Source organism: Gorilla gorilla, chromosome 1 (assembly GCF_029281585.2).
Source record: "Gorilla gorilla gorilla isolate KB3781 chromosome 1, NHGRI_mGorGor1-v2.1_pri, whole genome shotgun sequence".
Taxonomy (NCBI): domain Eukaryota; kingdom Metazoa; phylum Chordata; class Mammalia; order Primates; family Hominidae; genus Gorilla; species Gorilla gorilla.
This window is the reverse complement of record NC_073224.2, coordinates 218,709,756-218,729,561: the sequence shown is the minus strand read 5'-3', so window position 1 is coordinate 218,729,561 and position 19,806 is coordinate 218,709,756. Positions and strand designations below refer to the sequence as shown.

At 45.4% G+C, this 19,806-nt stretch overlaps 1 protein-coding gene across 30 annotated transcripts in view; it reads right to left on the bottom strand.

Moving 5' to 3' along the window:
* EIF4G3 (eukaryotic translation initiation factor 4 gamma 3) overlaps nucleotides 1-2,692 on the bottom strand; it is a 365,343-nt gene extending 362,651 nt beyond the window's left edge. For 26 of the 30 annotated variants that reach the window (XM_031011513.3, XM_055386789.2, XM_055386751.2 and 23 more), the window contains exon 1: nucleotides 1,991-2,223. In XM_031011513.3, the coding sequence (XP_030867373.3) occupies nucleotides 1,991-2,214 (224 nt within the window). In that variant the 5' untranslated portion in view covers nucleotides 2,215-2,223. The other 4 variants (XM_063702106.1, XM_031011534.3, XM_055386909.2 and 1 more) reach the window with 4 other exon arrangements.
* Nucleotides 2,693-19,806: the final 17,114 nt, after the last annotated feature.

Sequence of the window (19,806 nt, the reverse complement as noted above, 5' to 3'; positions counted from 1 at the left end):
GTTTAAAATTATCTACACTGGAAATTACACTTAAATTTATCTCTTTAACAAGTGCTTTTTATTCAAAAGAAAATTAAGTTTCAGCTTTTGTAACTACTTGAATGTTGCAACCAACTCAGAGCTTTTATAAGGCCTTCTATGAAATGCACTGAGAAAAAGCATACTTGAAACACAGCTGTGTCCCAAAAAGCCACCCAATTCACCAAACAGTGTCACATTCAGCACTGTGGTCCTTACTACTCTGTACATCAAGGACACCTACTACAGGTTTCCTTTCATTTCTGTTCAATTGCCAAAACAGCTCAAAGATGCAGGTAATGAGTAATTTACGTGGTGGCACAATTCAGAAACTTAAAAGTCCTAACCGAGTATAGGCAATCAAGGTAAAAAATGAAATTAGAAAGGAATTTAAACTCACAAAGTAGTAAGCAAAGACAGGTTTAAAAGATTCAACACTGAACTCTGCCTTTAAGTAGGCAAACCAGCCAACCTTCCCCCACCCCAGAGACACTGACCAAAACCAACCAGGTTTTCCATAAGCAACGCTAAGTTATCACCACACTTTCCCATCGGTGAACAATTCCTAATTGAACAGAATCATGCAGGATAAAAACATTATGAAATCAGTACACACGTCACACTGGAATGGAATTTATCTTTACACTGCACCACGGTGCCTGGATTGAAAAACATGAACTAGGTTTAAAGAACAGAGAAAATGACACTTGGCAGAAAACAAACAATGACCTGAAATGACTCTAGAAGGGAGATTGCTTTCCCTTCTCAAAGTAATCTATACAGACAAGAATCAAACTACAGACTGAAATAATCTGGGGACCTCACAGCAGTTAGCTTCTTACTTGCTCAAACATCCTACAATCTCTAAAAGTCAAACACACGATGACACAAACACAAAAACACAACACATCTAACATCCAATCATTATTTATTGATTTACACAAATACAGTGGGTGTAGGGAGGAGGTGATGCATGATGAAATGTTATTCTCAGGTACGCAATACCTTTCTAAATCTCCGTGGAATTCATGAATTCAACGTTTCACCTTCACCGGCTAGTTTTTGACTAAAATACCCCATCACCAAGTCTTTTCAATCAAAGCTCTCCAAAATTCTACAATCGAGCAAATAACATGAAATTAGAAACATTCAATACTAGACTTTCCTCCAGAAGCCCCGGTAACTCTCTAGACATCAGGCCTATGAGAAGTAAATTAAAGCCCATTAAAAATATTCAGCCTAACACAAATCTTCCAAGAAGTGAGACTTTTGTGGGTGATGGGTAATGTCGGTGAATTTCCTCTTCCTTTAAAAAGGTCAAAGACAGGGAAGCGTCCGGCGTCACATTTCCTCCTCAGATCTCTACCACAAACCACATCACAACTCTCCCATTACTAAAAAAAAATTATCCAGAGGAACTGCTTTCTGTACATTTTCACCTTAGACTGAAAATCCAACTTACCTCGGAAACGAGCTGATTAGTTTCAAACAAGAAATGTACCGATAAAGTTTATTATGTACTAATAATAATTAGGGAAGCCCACTGTGTCCCGCTGTAGGAGGAGCCGAAGGGAGGTGAAGAGCAGGAGGGTGTAATCCTCACAACAACCAGAGAAAAGCCTTCCCTGCAGGGTTGGTCCCAGGCACCAAGCAAATTCTGCCCAATAAAGGGGGGGAGGGTACCTTTAGGGGAGGAGGGGAGAAGGGACCCCAAGCTCTAAAAGGAAGGGGCTGCAGAAGTATGGCCAAGTGGAGCTAGCTTTCACAGTATTGCAGAGGGTCTGGGGGTCCCCCCGCAGTGCTGCTGCCGGGGCACCCCAAAAGCTCCGCCCAAGCCCGATGCAGGGGCTTGAGCCGCTGTCCCTTTCCTGGCTGGGCTGTGGCGGCCGGCAGGAGGGTCCCCTGGGCTGCGGGGTCCCCCTGGACTGCGAAGACGAGAACCGAAGGGCCGACAGGAAGGTGAAAAGGATACTGTTGGGGCGCCTGAGTCTGGAGGGCCCTGATGTTCGGGTGAGGAGGGGGGGCCGCTGCCGCCGCCGCCGCCGCCGCCGCCGCCGCCGCCGCCGCCGCTGCTGCCGCCGCCGGGTGAGGAGGCGGTACCGCTGCTGCCGCCGCCGCCGCCGCTCCGGTGCCGGGTCCGGTTCCTGCTGCAGTCGCTGTGCCTGATTTCAGAGCCGGTTTCTGCGGTAAACTCATGGCAAAGCGAAGCCACCAACCCCCCCAGAGCGGGACCGGGCGCGCCGGGGTGCAGGGGGCGGGGGCAGCGGGGGGGCGGGATGGGGGCAGACCCGGGGAGGCGGCGGGAGCGGGGGGCTGGGGGGAGCCTGGGAGGAGGAGGAGGAGGGGGCCGGGGCCGGTCACACACGCCCGACGCCGCCGCCGCCGCCGCCGCCGCCTCCGCCGCCGCCGCCGCCGGCAGCAGCAGCCGCCCCGCGGGCCAGCACCACCGGCTGCCGGTCTCCGTGACAACGCGACCCCAGGGGGGGGGCCGGACCCGGCGGGGGCAGGAGGCGGAGAGACCGGACCTTTCACGGCAATATCCTCATGGGCCGGCGGCGGGGGATCTTTATCCCCCTCCCCGGAGGAAGCGGCGCCCTTCTCGGTAGCGGGGCTCAGGCGATGCCGGTGGATTTTCTTCACTCAACGAGCAGAGCATCCAACATGGCGCTGTGGCCGCCTCCAGCAGTCCGGCAGGACGGCTGCTCGGAAAACTTCGGACTTTTTCGGAATGGCTCGGGAAACCGAGGGTGGTAAGCCTCTTCGGCTCTTTCCGGAGACTGCTAGGGGTCGGGATTCTTCGGAGACGCTCGGGTGCGTCCTCGGCCGCCGTTCGGGAGCGCTCAGGGGCTAACTCGCTTCCTCGGCAAAGATCGGCGAGGGGGGCTTCGCTGGCTTACAGCGGCGCGGGTGCGGGGCGGAGGGAGAGACCAAAGGCGAGGTCTGGCTTGCGAGAGTCCTCCCCTGCGGCCCAGCCTCGAAGAACAATGGTAATGGCCCCGGAGTCGGCTGTTCGCTGAGCCCTGCTCGCAGGGGCGGAGAGGCAGCGGCGAGGCGAAAAACCCCTGGAGAAGGAACCGCTTAACCGGAATGGAACCCGTTGGATAGGGACCCTCCGCGGGGACTTCGCGTAACCAATGCCACTCGCCGGCCTGTAACCCACGCATTTCACACCCATTGTGTCGACACTTCCTCCTCAGACGCTCTGAGAGGTGAATGAGGAGCCCCATTTCCGGAGGACACAGAGGAAAAGTGACTAGCCCAAGGTCACCCTATCGGGAAAGGACAGAGCCTAAATCTAAATGCCACCTTCATCTGGATGAACCTTGCCGCCTCCCATATTGGCTGGGGACATGACCTGAGCCGCCATATCTAATCAGCAGCCTTAACTGAGCTCTGTGGATGGATTCAAACCTAGGCCTTCCCCAGGACTGGAGCACCCTTTGACCAGCAGCAAGTGATCAGCTCCCCAGTGTCCTATGCTGGGTGACATTTGTTGATAAGGATTTTCTTCCCAGCTAGACCTGCCAAGATCACTCCCACCCCCAACCCCGCACACCCCACTCCTTAGCAGGTGCCTTGTCCTAAGCACAGTAGCATTGAGTGGGAAAGAACGTCAGGCATCGGCCGGGCGCGGTGGCTCACGCCTGTAATCCCAGCACTTTGGGAGGCCAAGGCCGGTGGATCACTTGAGGTCAGGAGTTCAAGACCAGCCTTGCCAACATGATGAAACCTCGTCTCTACTAAAAATACAAAAATTAGCCAGGCGTGGTGGCAGACACCAGCTACTCGGGAGGCTGAGGCGGGAGAATCACTTGAACCCAGGAGACGGAGGTTGCAGTGAGCCGAGAGAGTGCCATTGCACACTAGCCTGGGCGCGACAGAGTGAGGCTTCGTCTCAAAAAAAAAAAAAAAAAAATGGCAGGCGTCATGGAGCAATCAAGTTTTAATATCATATTTACCAGACATGGCACTAAGCGCTGTACCCTTCGTTATCTCAAGCAGTCCCTGTGAAATAGGTAGTATCCATTTTACAAATGAATAAACTGAGACTGGGGAGGCTCAATACCATCAAACCACAGAAAAGCTGAGAAAATTGAGGCTCAAAACGCACAAAAGACTTCCCCGAGGTCGCACCGACAGTGTGGCTGGCAGAGCTAAGATTAGAGTCTAGTTCTGACTCCTGCCATCCTGCTTCACACACTGCCTTACTATTTTGTTGTTGCTGTTTTTTGAGACGGAGTTTCGCTCTTGTTGCCCAGGCTGGAGTGCAATGGCACGATCTCGGCTCACGGAAACCTCCGCCTCCCATGTTCAAGCGATTCTCTTGCCTCAGCCTCCCGAGTAGCTGGGATTAGAGGCATGCGCCACCACGCCTGGCTAATTTTGTACTTTTAGTAAAGACGGTGATTCTCCATGTTGGTCAGTCTGGTCTCAAACTCCCAACCTCAGGTGATCTGCCTGCCTCGGCCTCCCAAAGTGCTGGGATTACAGGCGTGAGCCACCGCGCCTGGCCTATTGTTGTTTTTAATTCATATAAAGCTCTACACATAGTGGATGCTTAATTCGTGACAATCCCTGGGAGCCCCAAATGCTCCTTCTAGGATAAAAGAGCATCTGAAAGAGAGTGATACCACAACCCCCCTACAGCGTCTTTCTAGCTAGAGCTCCACAGTTTCTGACATTGAAAAGGATGCCTCATCCCCATCTCCAGACTGGAAGACAGCAGCTACTTCATACTGTGGCATCTTAAACTGTCTGGATTTGTAACACCTGATTTTTTTTTTTTTTTTTTTTTTTTTTTTTGAGACAGAGTCTCGTTCTGTCGCCCAGGCTGGAGTGCAGTGGCGCAATCTCGGCTCACTGCAAGTTCCGCCTCCTGGGTTCACGCCATTCTCCTGCCTCAGTGTCCCAAGTAGCTGGGACTACAGGCACCTGCCACCGTGCCTGGCTAATTTTTTTTCTCTTTTTGTATTTTTGGTAGAGATGGGGTTTCACTGTGTTGGCCAGGATGGCCTCGATCTCCTGACCTCGTGATCCGCCCACCTTGGCCTCCCAAAGTGCTGGGATTACAGGCGTGAGCCACCATGCCCGGCCTGTAACACCTGATTATTTAGGATGGGATTTTCTGCCCCTCTCCACACATGATTGGCTCCAGGAAAAATTCCCTAGTGGTCCTTCAGTTCCCCAGATTCTCCTTTCATTTTCTGAAATCTCAGGCATCCTTATCCCAATCAAAACCTGTTCCAAGGAAAGGATTTGACTTCTCATTTACGCTAGGGTGATAACAGGCTGATAATTGCCTAATTGTTATTCTTTTCTGAGCTAGCTTAATTTTCTAACTTAATAATAGCTACAAGCATCAGACAATTACTGTGTGCCAGTCTTAGCTAAGCACTTTATGAACCTTATCTGTTTTAAAACGGATAGACCTTGGGCAAAATAATGTAAAAGTCCCTGATAAGATTCTGGCCACAGGCAATCAATCAATGGAGGAAGTTTGTAGGGAACAAAGTCAAAAAGGTAGAGCTCTGTTCTTTCAGCCCAAAGAATGGCCTTGCTCAACTCTAGACCTCACTTGCATATATATATATATATATTATATATAATATATAATATATAAAATATATAATACATATAATATATAATATATAAAATATATAATATATATAATATATAATATATAAAATATATAATGTATATAAATATATAAAATATGTAATATATATTATATTATACATTATGTATAGTGTATATGTAATATATATTATATTATACATTATGTATAGTGTATATGTAATATATATTATATTATACATTATGTATAGTGTATATGTAATATATATTATATTACACATTATGTATAGTGTATATGTAATATATATTATATTACACATTATGTATAGTGTATATGTAATATATATTATATTACACATTATGTATAGTGTATATGTAATATATATTATATTACACATTATGTATAGTGTATATGTAATATATATTATATTACACATTATGTATAGTGTATATGTAATATATATTATATTACACATTATGTATAGTGTATATGTTATATATTATATTACACATTATATATAGTGTATGTTATATATTATATTACACATTATATATAGTGTATATGTTATATATTACACATTATATATAGTGTATATGTTATATATCATATTACACATTATATATAGTGTATATGTAATATATATCATATTACACATTATATATAGTGTATATGTAATATATATCATATTACACATTATATATAGTGTATATGTAATATATATCATATTACATATAATATATAGTGTATATGTAATATATATCATATTACATATAATATATAGTGTATATGTAATATATATCATATTACATATAATATATAGTGTATATGTAATATATATCATATTACATATAATGTATAGTGTATATGCAATATATATCATATTACATATTATGTATAGTGTATATGCAATATATATCATATTACATATTATGTATAGTGTATATGCAATATATATCATATTACATATTATGTATAGTGTATATGCAATATATATCATATTACATATTATGTATAATGTATATGCAATATATATCATATTGCATATTATGCATAATGTATATGCAATATATATCATATTACATATTATGCATAATGTATATGCAATATATATCATATTACATATTATGCATAATGTATATGCAATATATATCATATTACATATTATGTATAATGTATATGCAATATATATCATATTACATATTATGTATAATGTATATGCAATATATATCATATTACATATTATGTATAATGTATATGCAATATATATCATATTACATATTATGTATAATGTATATGCAATATATATCATATTACATATTATGTATAATGTATATGCAATATATATCATATTACATATTATGTATAATGTATATGCAATATATATCATATTACATATTATGTATAATGTATATGCAATATATATCATATTACATATTATGTATAATGTATATGCAATATATATCATATTACATATTATGTATAATGTATATGCAATATATATCATATTACATATTATGTATAATGTATATGCAATATATATCATATTACATATTATGTATAATGTATATGCAATATATATCATATTACATATTATGTATAATGTATATGTAATATATATCATATTACATATTATGTATAATGTATATGTAATATATATCATATTACATATTATGTATAATGTATATGTAATATATATCATATTACATATTATGTATAATGTATATGTAATATATATCATATTACATATTATGTATAATGTATATATAATATATATCATATTACATATTATGTATATATAATATATATTATATTATATATATATGATTGTTGTTGTTTTGAGACAGAGTCTCATTGTCTCCCACGCTGGAGTGCAGTGGCACGATCTCAGCTCACTGCAACCTCCACCTCCTGGGTTCTAGCGATTCTCCCACCTCAGCCTCCCGAGTAGCTGGGATTATCGTGTGCACCACCACGCCCAGCTGATTTTTTTGTATTTTTAGAAGAAGTAGGGTTTCACCATATTGGCCAGGCTGGTCCCAAACTCCTGACCTCAAGTGATCCACCAGCCTCGGCCTCCCACAGTGCTGGGATTACAGGCATGAGCCACCGTGCCTGGCCTATTTATTTATTTTTGAGAGAGGATCTCAGGCTGGAGTGCAGTGGTTCAATCATGGTTCAGTGCAGCGTCGATTTCCCCAGGCTCAGGTTATTCTCCCACTTCAGCCTCCTGAGTAGTTAGGACTACAGGTTCGCACCACCATGCCCGGCTAATTTTTGTATTTTTTTGTAGAGACAGGGGTCTCACCATGTAATCCAGGCTGGTCTCAAACTCCTGGGCTCAAGTATAATCTGCCCACCTCGGCCTCCCAAAGTGCTGGAATTACAGGTGTGAGCCACCACTCCCTGCTTCTACAAATTTAAAAACTGAGATTCAAAGATGTGAAAATTCTCATAACTTTTAAGTAAATGTACAGGGATTCAAACCCAAGGCATCTGACTCTAGGTCTGATTTGCCAGGTTGCCTTCAGCATAGCAACCTACCCACTATGGCCAGAGGTACTGTCAACAAGAAAAGTTGATTTTGTTAACTTTCCTGTTACCATCAACTTCAGGATCCAATCTAAATCTAAAGTCCTTCAGAGTCTCGGCTCTGCTTCCAATCTGCCACACTCCACCTCAAATTCAGAGCTGCAGCCACCTTGGTCTATTGGAAATGAAACCATTCTCCTTGCCCTGGGGCCCATGTGCAGCCTGCTGCTGCTCCCTGTATCCCTAAACCGTCCTCACTCCCCTTAGCCAATTGGCTAATTCCTGATTCAAGGTTTGGCTCAAGCATCACCTCCTCAAGGCAGCCTTTTTTCACTCCCCAAGCTGAACTAGGGACCCCTCCTCTAGATCCCCTTGGCAGTGGATGCTTAAAACTCTCAGGGCACTCTCCACGAGTGCGGCCACTGAAAGCAAATGACCTGAGTTTGATTCTTAGCCCTACCATTGATTAGCTGTATGATCTTGGAGAACGCACTTAATTTCTCCAAGCCTTGGTTTTCTTATCTGTAAAATAAAGAGGTTCTACCTCCTAGAGTTATCATAAAAAATAAAACAAATGTGGCCAGGCGCGGTGGCTCACGCTTGTAATCCTAGCACTTTGGGAGGCCGAGGCCGGCAGATCATGAGGTCGGGAATTTGCGACCAGCCTGGCCAACACAGTGAAACCCCATCTCTACTAAAAATAAAAAAATTAGCTGAGCGTGGTGGCGGTGCCAGTAATCTCAGCTACTTTGGAGGCTGAGGCAGGAGAATCGCTTGAACCCAGGAGGTGGAGGTTGCAGTGAACCGAGATTACACCGCTGCACTCCAGCCTGGGCAACAGAGCTAGACTCCATCTCAAGAAATTAATTAATTAATTAATAAAACAAATGCAAAACACTTAGCTCAGTCCCTGGCTCATAGTAATTCTTGGATAAGTTTTAGCTATTTCTTTTTCATTTATGCAGGGAGATTACTTAGCCTTTTTTTTTTTTTTTTTGAGACATAATTTCGCTCTAGTTGCCCAGGCTGGAGTGCAATGGCACGATCTCTGGCTCACTGCAACCTCCACCTCCCAGGTTCAAGTGATCCTCCTGCCTCAGCCTCCCGAGTAGCTGGGATTACAGGCATACATCACCACGCCCAGCTAATTTTGTATTTTCAGTAGAGACGGGGTTTTTCCATGCTTGTCAGGCTGGTCTCAAACTCCCAACCTCAGGTGATCTGCCCGCCTCAGCCTCCCAAAGTGCTAGGATTACAGTCATGAGCCACCGTGCCCGGCCAGAGATTACTTAGTCATTTAAAATATCTCTGACATCTAGTACTCAATAAATAGGATGTAAAATTTGCTGAATGACTGAATAATCGTGAATTGCCTAAAGATTTGGTGTTACCATGGAGAAGTTCTGAGTCACACAAGAGGCCAGACTGAGTCTCACTGCACAGGGAGAGAGAAAAGCAAGAGTATCCTAGAGCAGGCCCTGCTAGCCCACGAGATGGGCATTGTGTCTTTGACCAGCCATCTACTGTTCCCAGAGCCCAATGCAGCCTCTGTCAAAGACCAACATTCCCAAAGAGCTGGATGACAGATGAAGACTCAGCTTATAAGCTTGTACATTTCCTCATAGCTGGGTGATGGTGTGTTGCTTGTTACCATGTGGGATCATGGCTCTGTTTCCCTCAGTGAGCTGAGAATTGGACCCAGGGGGACTACTTAGTTTCTTAATTAAGTCCATGAGCCTTGGTTTGCTGTGTCCTGGCAACAAAGTGTTTTTGAACAAAGTGACTTGGTAATCTAAACTTTCCGGTCCCTAAGGGTAAAGTTCATCACCCGCCCCCCCCCAAAAAAATAAAAATAAAAATAAAAAACTTTCCAAAATGTTGTGGCAAGTTGGAGTTCTCTGACCCTTTCATTTTCCTCCTGGAGGGACTGGCCTTTAAAAGCAAGCCATGTTATGCCAAGAGAAGCCATTTGTATTAGCCCAGAGAGACTTGAGTATCATTAGATGCTCTGCACAGAAATACGCAAACATCCACCAAGGCCTGCTGAGAATACATCTAGACCCAAGGTAATTAAGGCATAGAGATGGGAGGCCAAAGAGATTTAAAAGGAAGGACGGCCGGGTGCGGTGGCTCACACCTGTAATCCCAGCACTTTGGGAGGCCAAGGTGGATGGATCACGAGGTCAAGATATTGAGACCATCCTGGCCAACAAGGTGAAACCCCGTCTCTACTAAAAATACAAAAATTAGCTGGGTGTGGTGGCACATGCCTGTAGTCCCAGCTTCTCAGGAGGCTGAGGCAGGAGAATCGCTTGAACCTGGGAGGCAGAGGTTGCGGTGAGCTGAGATTGCGCCACTACACCCCAGCCTGGCGACAGAGCGAGACTCCGTCTAAAAAAAAAAAAAAAGGAAGGAGGAGAAGAAGGAAAAGGAGGAAGAAGATAAGCAGGAGGAGGAGAAAACAAAGAAGATGAAGGAGGAGGAAGAGGAGAAAAAAAAGGAGGTTGCGGGGAGGAAGCTGAGCACTGTGGCCCACACCTGTAATCTCAATGCTTTGGGAGGCCTAGGGGGTAGGATCACTTGAAACCAGGAGTTCAAGACCAGCCTGGGCATCCTAGTGAGTTGCTCTCTCTACAAAAAAAGGTTACAAATTAGCTGAGTGTGATGCCACGTGTCTGTAGTCCCATCTATTGGGAAGGCTGAGGCAGGAAGATCACTTGAGCCTAGGAGTTTGAGGCTGCAGTGAGCTATGATGGCACCACTGCACTCCAGCCTGAGCAACAGAACAAGACCCTGTCTCAAAAATAAGTAAATAAGTAAATAATAAAATAAATAATTAGCCAAACATGGTGGTACACACCCATAATCCCAGCTATTTGGGAGGCTGAGGCAAGAGGATCTCTTGAGCTCAGGAGTTCAAGGCTGTAGTAAGCTATGGTTGCACCACTACATTCCAGCCTGGGCTACAAGACAAGACCCTGTCTTTAAAAAATAAATATAAAGGAAAAAGAGACTGTGGGGCTCCCACCTGAAATAGACATGGAGGAAGGAGAGAAACCCCAGTAGGAAAAGTAATGATTTAGCTCCATTCCCCGTACTGCAAGTACGTTCATGATGGGCCACAAATGCTCATCTGCATAGAGCTGAGCCAGTTGGCCCTTCCAAATGCCTTAGGGCCCAGGGATATATGGTGGTGTGTGAGGGTGGTGGTTCCTTTTATGGCTATAAGACAGATCCGGATTCTAACCTTATAGACCAAGCTGTACCACCCTAAGTAAGTTTCCTAACTTCTGTGGACCATTTGCCAAATGAAGGTAAGTCAGCCTCTAACAGATTAGAACAAGAAGTAAAGGAACTTGTCTGCAGAGACTGTCAACAGGGCCTAGGGCATAATAGGCAGCTCAGCAACCCTTACTTCCTTCCCTATTCCCCTCAGGGTGAAGTTTCAGCTTCTTTGATTTAACATCACTCTCACTTCTGGGGCCAAGCTGTCCTACCTCTTTGCCGACAGCATGTGTGATTCTTACAGCTCTCAGCAATTCCTAGAGTTGACCACAGCCCTTCCAGCCACAGTGGCCTTAGATAGTTCAGGTTCATTAGGATGCAAAAGAGAGCAAAAAGTATTATCATAGAATGCTTAAGATGGTAAGTGTTGCTATGTGTGTTTTAGCACAATTTTTAACAAGTATTACAGAGACTGGTCGGGCTGGAAACACCCTCAAGGATTACCTTTCTCAGGCTCCTGGTTTAGGCACAGAGCACAGAGCTGGAAAAGGATTTCCTCAAGCAAGTGAGCAGCAGGGCCAAGACGGAACGACCTCTCTAGGGTGTCTCTCACAATGTGATCCTATCCTCTCATTCGGAAGTAGGATCCTACTGAGCGCAGTGGCTCACTTCTGTAATCCTAACATTTTGGGAGGCCAAGGTGGGTGAATCACTTGAGCTCAGGTGTTTGAGACCAGCATGGGCAACATGGCAAAACCCAGTCTCTACTAAAAATACAAAAATTAGCCAGGCAGTGGTGGTGCACCCCTGTGGTCCCAGCTACTCGGGACACTGAGGTAGGAGGATCACTGTAGCCCAGGAGGTCGAGGCTGCAGTGAGCCATGATTGTGCCCCTGCACTCCAGCCTGGGTGACAGAATGGGACCCTGTCTCTCAAAAAAAAAAAAAAAAAAAAAAAAAGTAGGATCAGCCAGGTATCCTGCTGTAGCTCACACCTGTAATCCTAACACTTTGGGAGGCCAAGGTGGGAGGATGCCTTAAGCCCAGGAGTTCAAGACCAGCCTAGGCAACATAGCAAGACCCCATTTCTACAAAAAAAAAAAAAAATTATCTGTGTGTTTGGTGCATTCCTGTAGTCCCAGCTAGTTGAGGTTGGAGGATCACTTGAGCCCAGCTGTGAGCCGCGATTGTGCCACTGCAATTCAGTCTGGGCAACAGAGCAAGACCGTATCTCAACCAAAAAAAAAAAAAAAGTCGTCACTGGGCACAGTGGCTCCCACCTACAAACCCAGCTACTTAGGGAACTGAGGCAGGAGGATTGCCTGATCCCAGGAGTTCAAGGCTGTAATGAACTGACAGCACCACTACACTCCAGCCCGGGCAACAGAGCAAGACCCTGTCTCTTTTATTCTATTTTATTTTATTTATTCATTCATTTATTTATTTTTTGAAACGGAGTTTCACTCTTGTTGCCCAGGCTGGAGTGCAATGGCGCGATCTTAGCTTACTGCGACCTCCACCTCCCGGGTTCAAGTGATTCTCCTGCCTCAGCCTCCCAAGTAGCTGGGATTACAAGCACCCACCACCATGCCCAGCTAATTCCTGTCTCTTAAAAATAAAAAATAAATAAATATATATATATTTCTTTTTAGGGCTGAATAATATTCCATGGTATGGATATACCACATTTTGTTTATCCATTCATACACCAGGGGAGATTTGAGTTGTTTCCACCTTTTGGCTATTGCAAATAATGCTGCTATGAATATAGGTGTACACATAGCTGTTTGGATTCCTGCTTTCAATTCTTTGGGGTATATGCCTAGAAATTGGATTGCTGGATCATATGGTAATTCTATATTTAACCTTCTGAGGAACCACCATACTGTTTTCCGTAGCAGCTGTACCATCTTACATCATCTCTACCAGCAAGGCACAAGGGTTCGAATTTCTCCACATCCTCACCAACACTTGTTATTTTCTGTTTGTTTTGTTTTACTTTTTTTTTTTTTTTTTTTCGAGACGGAGTTTTGCTCTTGTCCCCTCGGCTGGAGTGCAATGATGCGATCTTGGCTCACTGCAACCTCCGCCTGCTGGGTTCAAGCGATTCTCCTGCCTCAGCTTCCCGAGTAACTGGGATTATAGGCACGTGCCACCATGCCCAGCTAATATTTGTATTTTTAGTAGAGACGGGGTTTCACCATGTTGGCCAGGCTGGTCTCGAACTACTGACCTCAAGTGATCCACCCGCCTCGGCCTCCCAAAGTGCTAGGATTACAGGCATGAGCCATCTGAATAGTTATAATATATAGTATTAACACATAATAGGCTGGGCACAGTGGCTCATGCCTGTAATCCCAGAATTTAGGGAGGCTGAGGTGGGTGGATCACTCGCGGTCGGGAGTTCAAGACCAGCCTGACCAAAATGGAGAAACTCCGTCTCTACTAAAAATACAAAATTAGCCGGGCATGGTGGCGCATGCCTGTAGTCCCAGCTACTCGGGAGGCTGAGGCAGGAGAATCGCTTGAACCCGAGAGGCGGAAGTCGCAGTGAGCCAAGATTGCGCCACTGCACTCCAGCCAAGAGCGAAACTCCGTCTCAAAAAAAAAAAATAATAATATATAGTAGCCATCTGAATGGTTGTGAAGTGATATCTCTTTGTGGTTTTGATTTGCATTTCCCTAATCATTGGTGATGTTGAACATCTTTTTGTGTTTTTAATGACCATTCAGGTTCTTTTTCTTTCTTTCTTTTTTTTTTTTTTTTTTTTTTTTACAGACTCTCTCTCTCTGTTGCCCAGGATGCAGTGCAATGGCACAATCTCGGCTCACCGCAACCTCTGCCTCCCAGGTTCAAGCAATTCTCATGCCTCGGCCTCCCAAGTAGCTGGGATTACAGGCATCTGCCACCACACCTAGCTAATTTTTGTATTTTTAGTAGAGATGGGGATTTCATTATGTTGGCCAGGCTGGTCTTGAACTCCTGACCTCAAGTGATCCGACCGCCTCAGCCTCCCAAAGTGCTGGGATTACAGGCGTGAGCCACCGTGCCTGGCCTCTTTGCCCATTTTTTTAATCAGGTTGTTTATTTTGTTGTTGCTATTGTTGAGTTGTAGAAGTTCTTTCCAGCTCTGCCACTTTTATCTGTGTGTCCTTGAGGCACTGTGCCTCAGTTCACTAAATTTCAAAAACACAAATTTTGGCCAGGCACAGTGGCTCACACCCATAATCCCAGCACTTTGGGAGGCCAAGGTAGGAAGATCACTTGAGCTCAGGAGTTCAAGACCAGCCTGGACTCACCTTTACTAAAAATTTTAAGAATTAGCCGGGCATGGTGGTGTGCACCTGTAGTCCTAGCTACTCAGGAGACTGAGGTGGGAGGATTGCTTGAGCCTGAGAGATCAAGGCTGCAGTGAGCTCTGGTTACCCCATTGCACTCCAGCCAGCCTAGGTGACAGAGTGAGACGCTGTCTCAACAAACAAACAAAACATGTTAAAAACTCTATTAATTTCTACTACTTCCAAGGGTTATTGTGAGGGCTGTAAGCTAGCAAGCTGAAACCAACCACTAGTGTGTCTGTCCGATAAAAACAACAACTAACGTTGACTGAGCACTTATTATGTGCCAGGCATTAGGCAAAGCTCTTGACATGCCTTAACTCATTAATCACGCTCTGTGTATTAATAATACCTGCATGTAGGAGGTGAGCCATGGCAGGGGCTTCATTTTTTCCTCTGGCTAATCACCCAGCATGTTCAGGAGGAAGCCGCTGGACCTGGGGGCAAGGCAGCCTTAGACCTTGCTGATGCCAGGCCTTATTAGCGCAACCCTCACATACACCAAATCCACTAAGCTACCCCGTTGCTGAAATTGACATGCACCTCCACCAAGCCTGGCTCAGTGAAGGTCTCTAATACATGCCTAACAGGCCTCCAGCAGTCTCTAAGCCAAGGGGCTACACCCACTCACCCGCACTTCTCATCTTGAATCTGGAAACCACATCCTTCTACCCTGGGTGGCACAGCCTTCCCCTGGCCCTGGTTGAACCTGATGCCATTTAAATATCCTGCCAAGCTTGCTGCCTTGAGAAAACCTTGGACACTGATTTACCTCCTATCTAATGACTAGAAGAGGAAGCTGGATTTCCAGATGCCCACAGCTGGCGTCAAGCACCAGGCTGGCTCCAGTGATCTCTGTGGGAGCCAGCCTGCCAGCCTGGCCTGGCCTGCCCATACTCCAGACACCTGGAAAGAGACTGAAGCGTTGCTATGCTCTGCCTTTTCCCACCAGGAGGAGAGTGAAAATAGCAGTGATTTAGAATTAATTCTGCAGATGAACATTTTTCGGTTTCCCAAATTTGGCAATCTTTCTCTCCTTGTTTTTTCCACCTTCATTGCACGCCTTTTCTTCTACTTGAATAAAGAAGATGAAGAAGATGCTTGGTTCTCACCTTTCATGCAGGGTATGTGGATATTGGATAGAGTCCAGCCTCTTCAGCTGGGCACCTGCTGCCCCATCACTTCTGGCTCTTGCCAATCTCTGCAGCCTCAGTTCCCAGCCCTCTCCCACTGACATGCACCCAGAACAGCCATGGATTTTCATGTCTCTAAGTCTTTCCATTTGCTGTTCCCTCCAGCTAGAGTATCTCCTGCTCCTGGCTTGCCTAGAAGTTCCAATTTATCCTTTAAAACCTAGCTCAGGGCCAGACACAGTGGCTCACACCTATAATCCCAGCACTTTGGGAGACCAAGGTGGGTGGATCACCCGAGGTCAGGAGTTCTAAACCAGCCTGGCCAACATGGTGAAACCCCATCTCACTAAAAATACAAAAAAAATTAGCTGGGTGTGGTGGTGGGAGCCTATAATCCCAGCTACTTAGGAGGCTGAGGCAGGAGAATCGCTTGAACCCAGGAGGCAGAGGTTGCAGTGAGCCGAGATCGCGCCACTGCACTCCAGCCTGGGTGACAGAGTGAGACTCCATCTCAAAAAACAAAACAAAACAAAACCTAGTTCAGGTGGCATCTGAGACAAACTTTCCTAGGTTCTCTCCTCCCAGCTAGACAGACTTAATTGTCCCGCTCCCCCTGCTACTTTTGTGCTGAGACATTATTTTCTTGTGATTCTATCGCACTATATTAATAAAAAGCTTATGTAGCCTAGTACCTGGCACATAGGAAGTATTCGATAAACATTAGCTTATTTATCTCTTCTATGAAGCTGGAAATGGCTGGGGAGACTATCACAACTTGCTCTTTGAACATAAAGAAAATAGAAACCTCTTTCATTTCATGCCATAGCATGGCTGGCTTTCAGCTTTGGCCAAGAACATTAAGTTACGTTTTTGGCCTTCTCAACCGAAAGTGTTGGAAAGGGCCCCCACACCCTTAAATACATGTAAAACGCCCATATCTGTTATCAGCCTGGAGCTCCCTTCACTTCTCAGGCTTGTAATTACTTGTATCATGGCTGTTCCCTGCTAGAGAGTAAGCTCCAACGACAGGGACTGTGACCTCCACCTTCACTGCTGTATGTCCAACACAGTTCCTGGCACACAAGAGGTCCTCCATAAACACTGGAGGGATGGATGCTGATTGAGGTATTGGGTGTAACCCTACTCTGGCAGGTGTGGGGAATACCTTCTATTTGAAGAGGTTGGAGTTCTCTCCTGTACAAGAGTTTCTGGAGTGGCCTTCCCTGTACAAGAGTTTCTGGAGTGGACTTCCCTGTACAAGAGTTTCTGGAGTGGACTTCCCCGCTCTTAGGAGAACACCTGAGCCCCTCTCTTTGGCATCATAACTGAGAAATATGGGAGAAGAAGGGCCCAGGTCTATTCTACTTCTGTGGCATAGGTTTTAGAAAACAATAGACCTTGGCTCCAATCCAAGTTCTGAGACCTTAGTTAAGTCACCCTGAAGGCCTTGATTTCTCTCATCTCTATGAAGGGGATTATAGTAGTTCCAGTGTTCCAGCAAAGATGTGAGGTAGAAAGATCTAGCACAATACTGGACACATAGGAGATGGTCAAGAAATGAGGACAGTTCCATTGCACTCCAGCCTGGGCAACAGAGCAAGACTCCAAAAAAAAAGAGAGAAAAAGAAAGAGAGAGAGAGTGAGGGGAAAGAAGGAAGGAAGGAAGGAAGGAAAGAAAGAAGGAAGGATGGATCCCCTTTCTTCTCCCTAACAGTTGTGAAAGAAGAATAAATCTTGGGGCCCCAAAATCACTAAGCTAAAGGGAAAAATCAAGCTGAGAACTGCTTAGGGGAAACCTACCTCCCATTGTATTCAAAGTCACCCCTCTGCTCACTGAAATAAATGCATATCTGGTTACCTCCTTTGGAGAGGCTAATCAGAAGCTCAAAAGAATGCAACCATTTGTCTCATATCTACCTATGACCTGGAAGCCCCCTCCCCACTTCCAGTTGTCCCGCATCTTGATTGATGTCTCATGTCTCCCTAAAATGATAACACCCAGCTGTGCCCCTACCACCTTGGGCACATGTCATCAGGACCTCCTGAGGCTGTGTCACCGGTGTGCATCCTCAACCTTGGCAAAATAAACTTTCTAAATTAACTGAGACCTGTGTCAGATTTTCAGGGTTCACAAAGACTTCCTCATCTTTCCTGATGCTCTTTAGGGAGAGGAAATTCCATGTGGCTCAGTTGTAGAACTACACCCAGCTCTAACTCACACCCAGCTCTAACCCACACCCAGCTCTAACTCACACCCAGCTCTAACCCACACCCAGCTCTAACCCACACCCAGCTCTAACTCACACCCAGCTCTAACCCACACCCAGCTCTAACCCACACCCAGCTCTAACTCATGGCCAGAAAGACACAGTGGTTAGGAGCTCAGGCTCTTGAGCCAGGTTGCTTGGGTTCAAATCTCAGCTCACTAGTTGTGTGACCTTGAGCAAAACATTTAATCTCTCTCTACTTCAGTCTTTTTTTTTTTTTTTTTTAGACAGGGTCTCATTCTGTTGCCCAGGCTGGAATGCAGTGGCATGATCACAGCTCACTGCAGCCTTGCCCTCCTGAGCTCAGGTGATCCTCCCACTTTAGCCTCCTAAATAGCTGGAACTGTAGGCACATGCCACCATGCCTGGCTAATTTTTGGTAGAGACAGGAGTTTTGTCATGTTGCCCAGGCTGATCTTGAACTCCTGGGCTCAAGCAATCCTCCCGCCTCAGCCTCCCAAAGTGCTGGGATTACAAGTGTGAGCCACTGCACCTGGCCTTCTTCAGTCTCTTTTTCTTTTCTTTCTTTTTTTTTTTTTTTTTTTTTTTTTGAGACGGAGTCTTGCTCTGTCGCCCAGGCTGGAGTGCAGTGGTGCGATCTTGGCTTACTGCAAGCTCTGCCTCCCGGGTTCACGCCGTTCTCAGCCTCCCGAGTAGCTGGGACTACAGGAGCCTGCCACCACACCCGGCTAATTTTTTTTGTATTTTTAGTAGAGACGGGGTTTCACCGTGTTAGCCAGGATGATCTCGATCTCCTGACCTCGTGATCCACCCGCCTCGGCCTCCCAAAGTGCTGGGATTACAGGCGTGAGCCACTGCGCCCGGTCTTCAGTCTCTTTATCTGCATTATAGTAACGATAATGATAGTATTGATCTCGTAAGACACTGGGTTTTTTTTGGTGTTTTTTTTTTTTTTTTTTTTTGAGATGGAGTCTCGCTCTGTCACCCAGGCTGGAGGGCAGTGGCACAATCTTAGCTCACTGCAACCTCCACCTCCCAGGTTCACACCATTCTCCTGCCTCAGCCTCCTGAGTAGCTGGGACTATAGGTGCCCGCCACCACACCTGGCTAATTTTTTACATTTTTAGTAGAGATGGGGTTTCACTGTGTTAGCCAGGATGGTCTCAATCTCCTGACTTCGTGATCCACCTGCCTCGGCCTCCCAAAGTGCTGGGATTACAGGCGTGAGCCACTGCGCCCGGCCTCATAAGACTTCGTAATGAGTAAGTGAGAAAGTGCCTTGTGTGCAGTAAGCCCTAACAAAACCAAGACTTGAGCCAGCTCTTGTATTCAAGGTGAATGTAACACCTCGCATACACTCAGTTTGGTCATCCTTATAGCCGCCCATGGCTGGATCTGCCACAGGGACTTTGGGTTTGTCAGGACTTGAATCTCTGGACTGCCATTCCCTGACCGCTTACCCTATTTCTGGCCTAGAAGTAAAGGAAAACCGAGCTGCAGAAAGTTGTCCAGTGACACTGAATAGTGGGCAAAGCCCAGGCTCTGGAGTCCAGCCCAACCTGGGTTGGAATCTGAGCTTTGCAGCTTCCTGGCTGGGTTCCTTTTCCTCTCCATATTCCAGTTTCCTGCTAAGAACAACAATGTCTATCTTACAGAGCTGATTTGAGAATTAGATGAGATAACATATGCAAAGCACTCGGGATGGGGCCAGGTCCAGAGGAGATGCTTGGGGGACAGTGACTCCCTTCCTCACTCTCCTG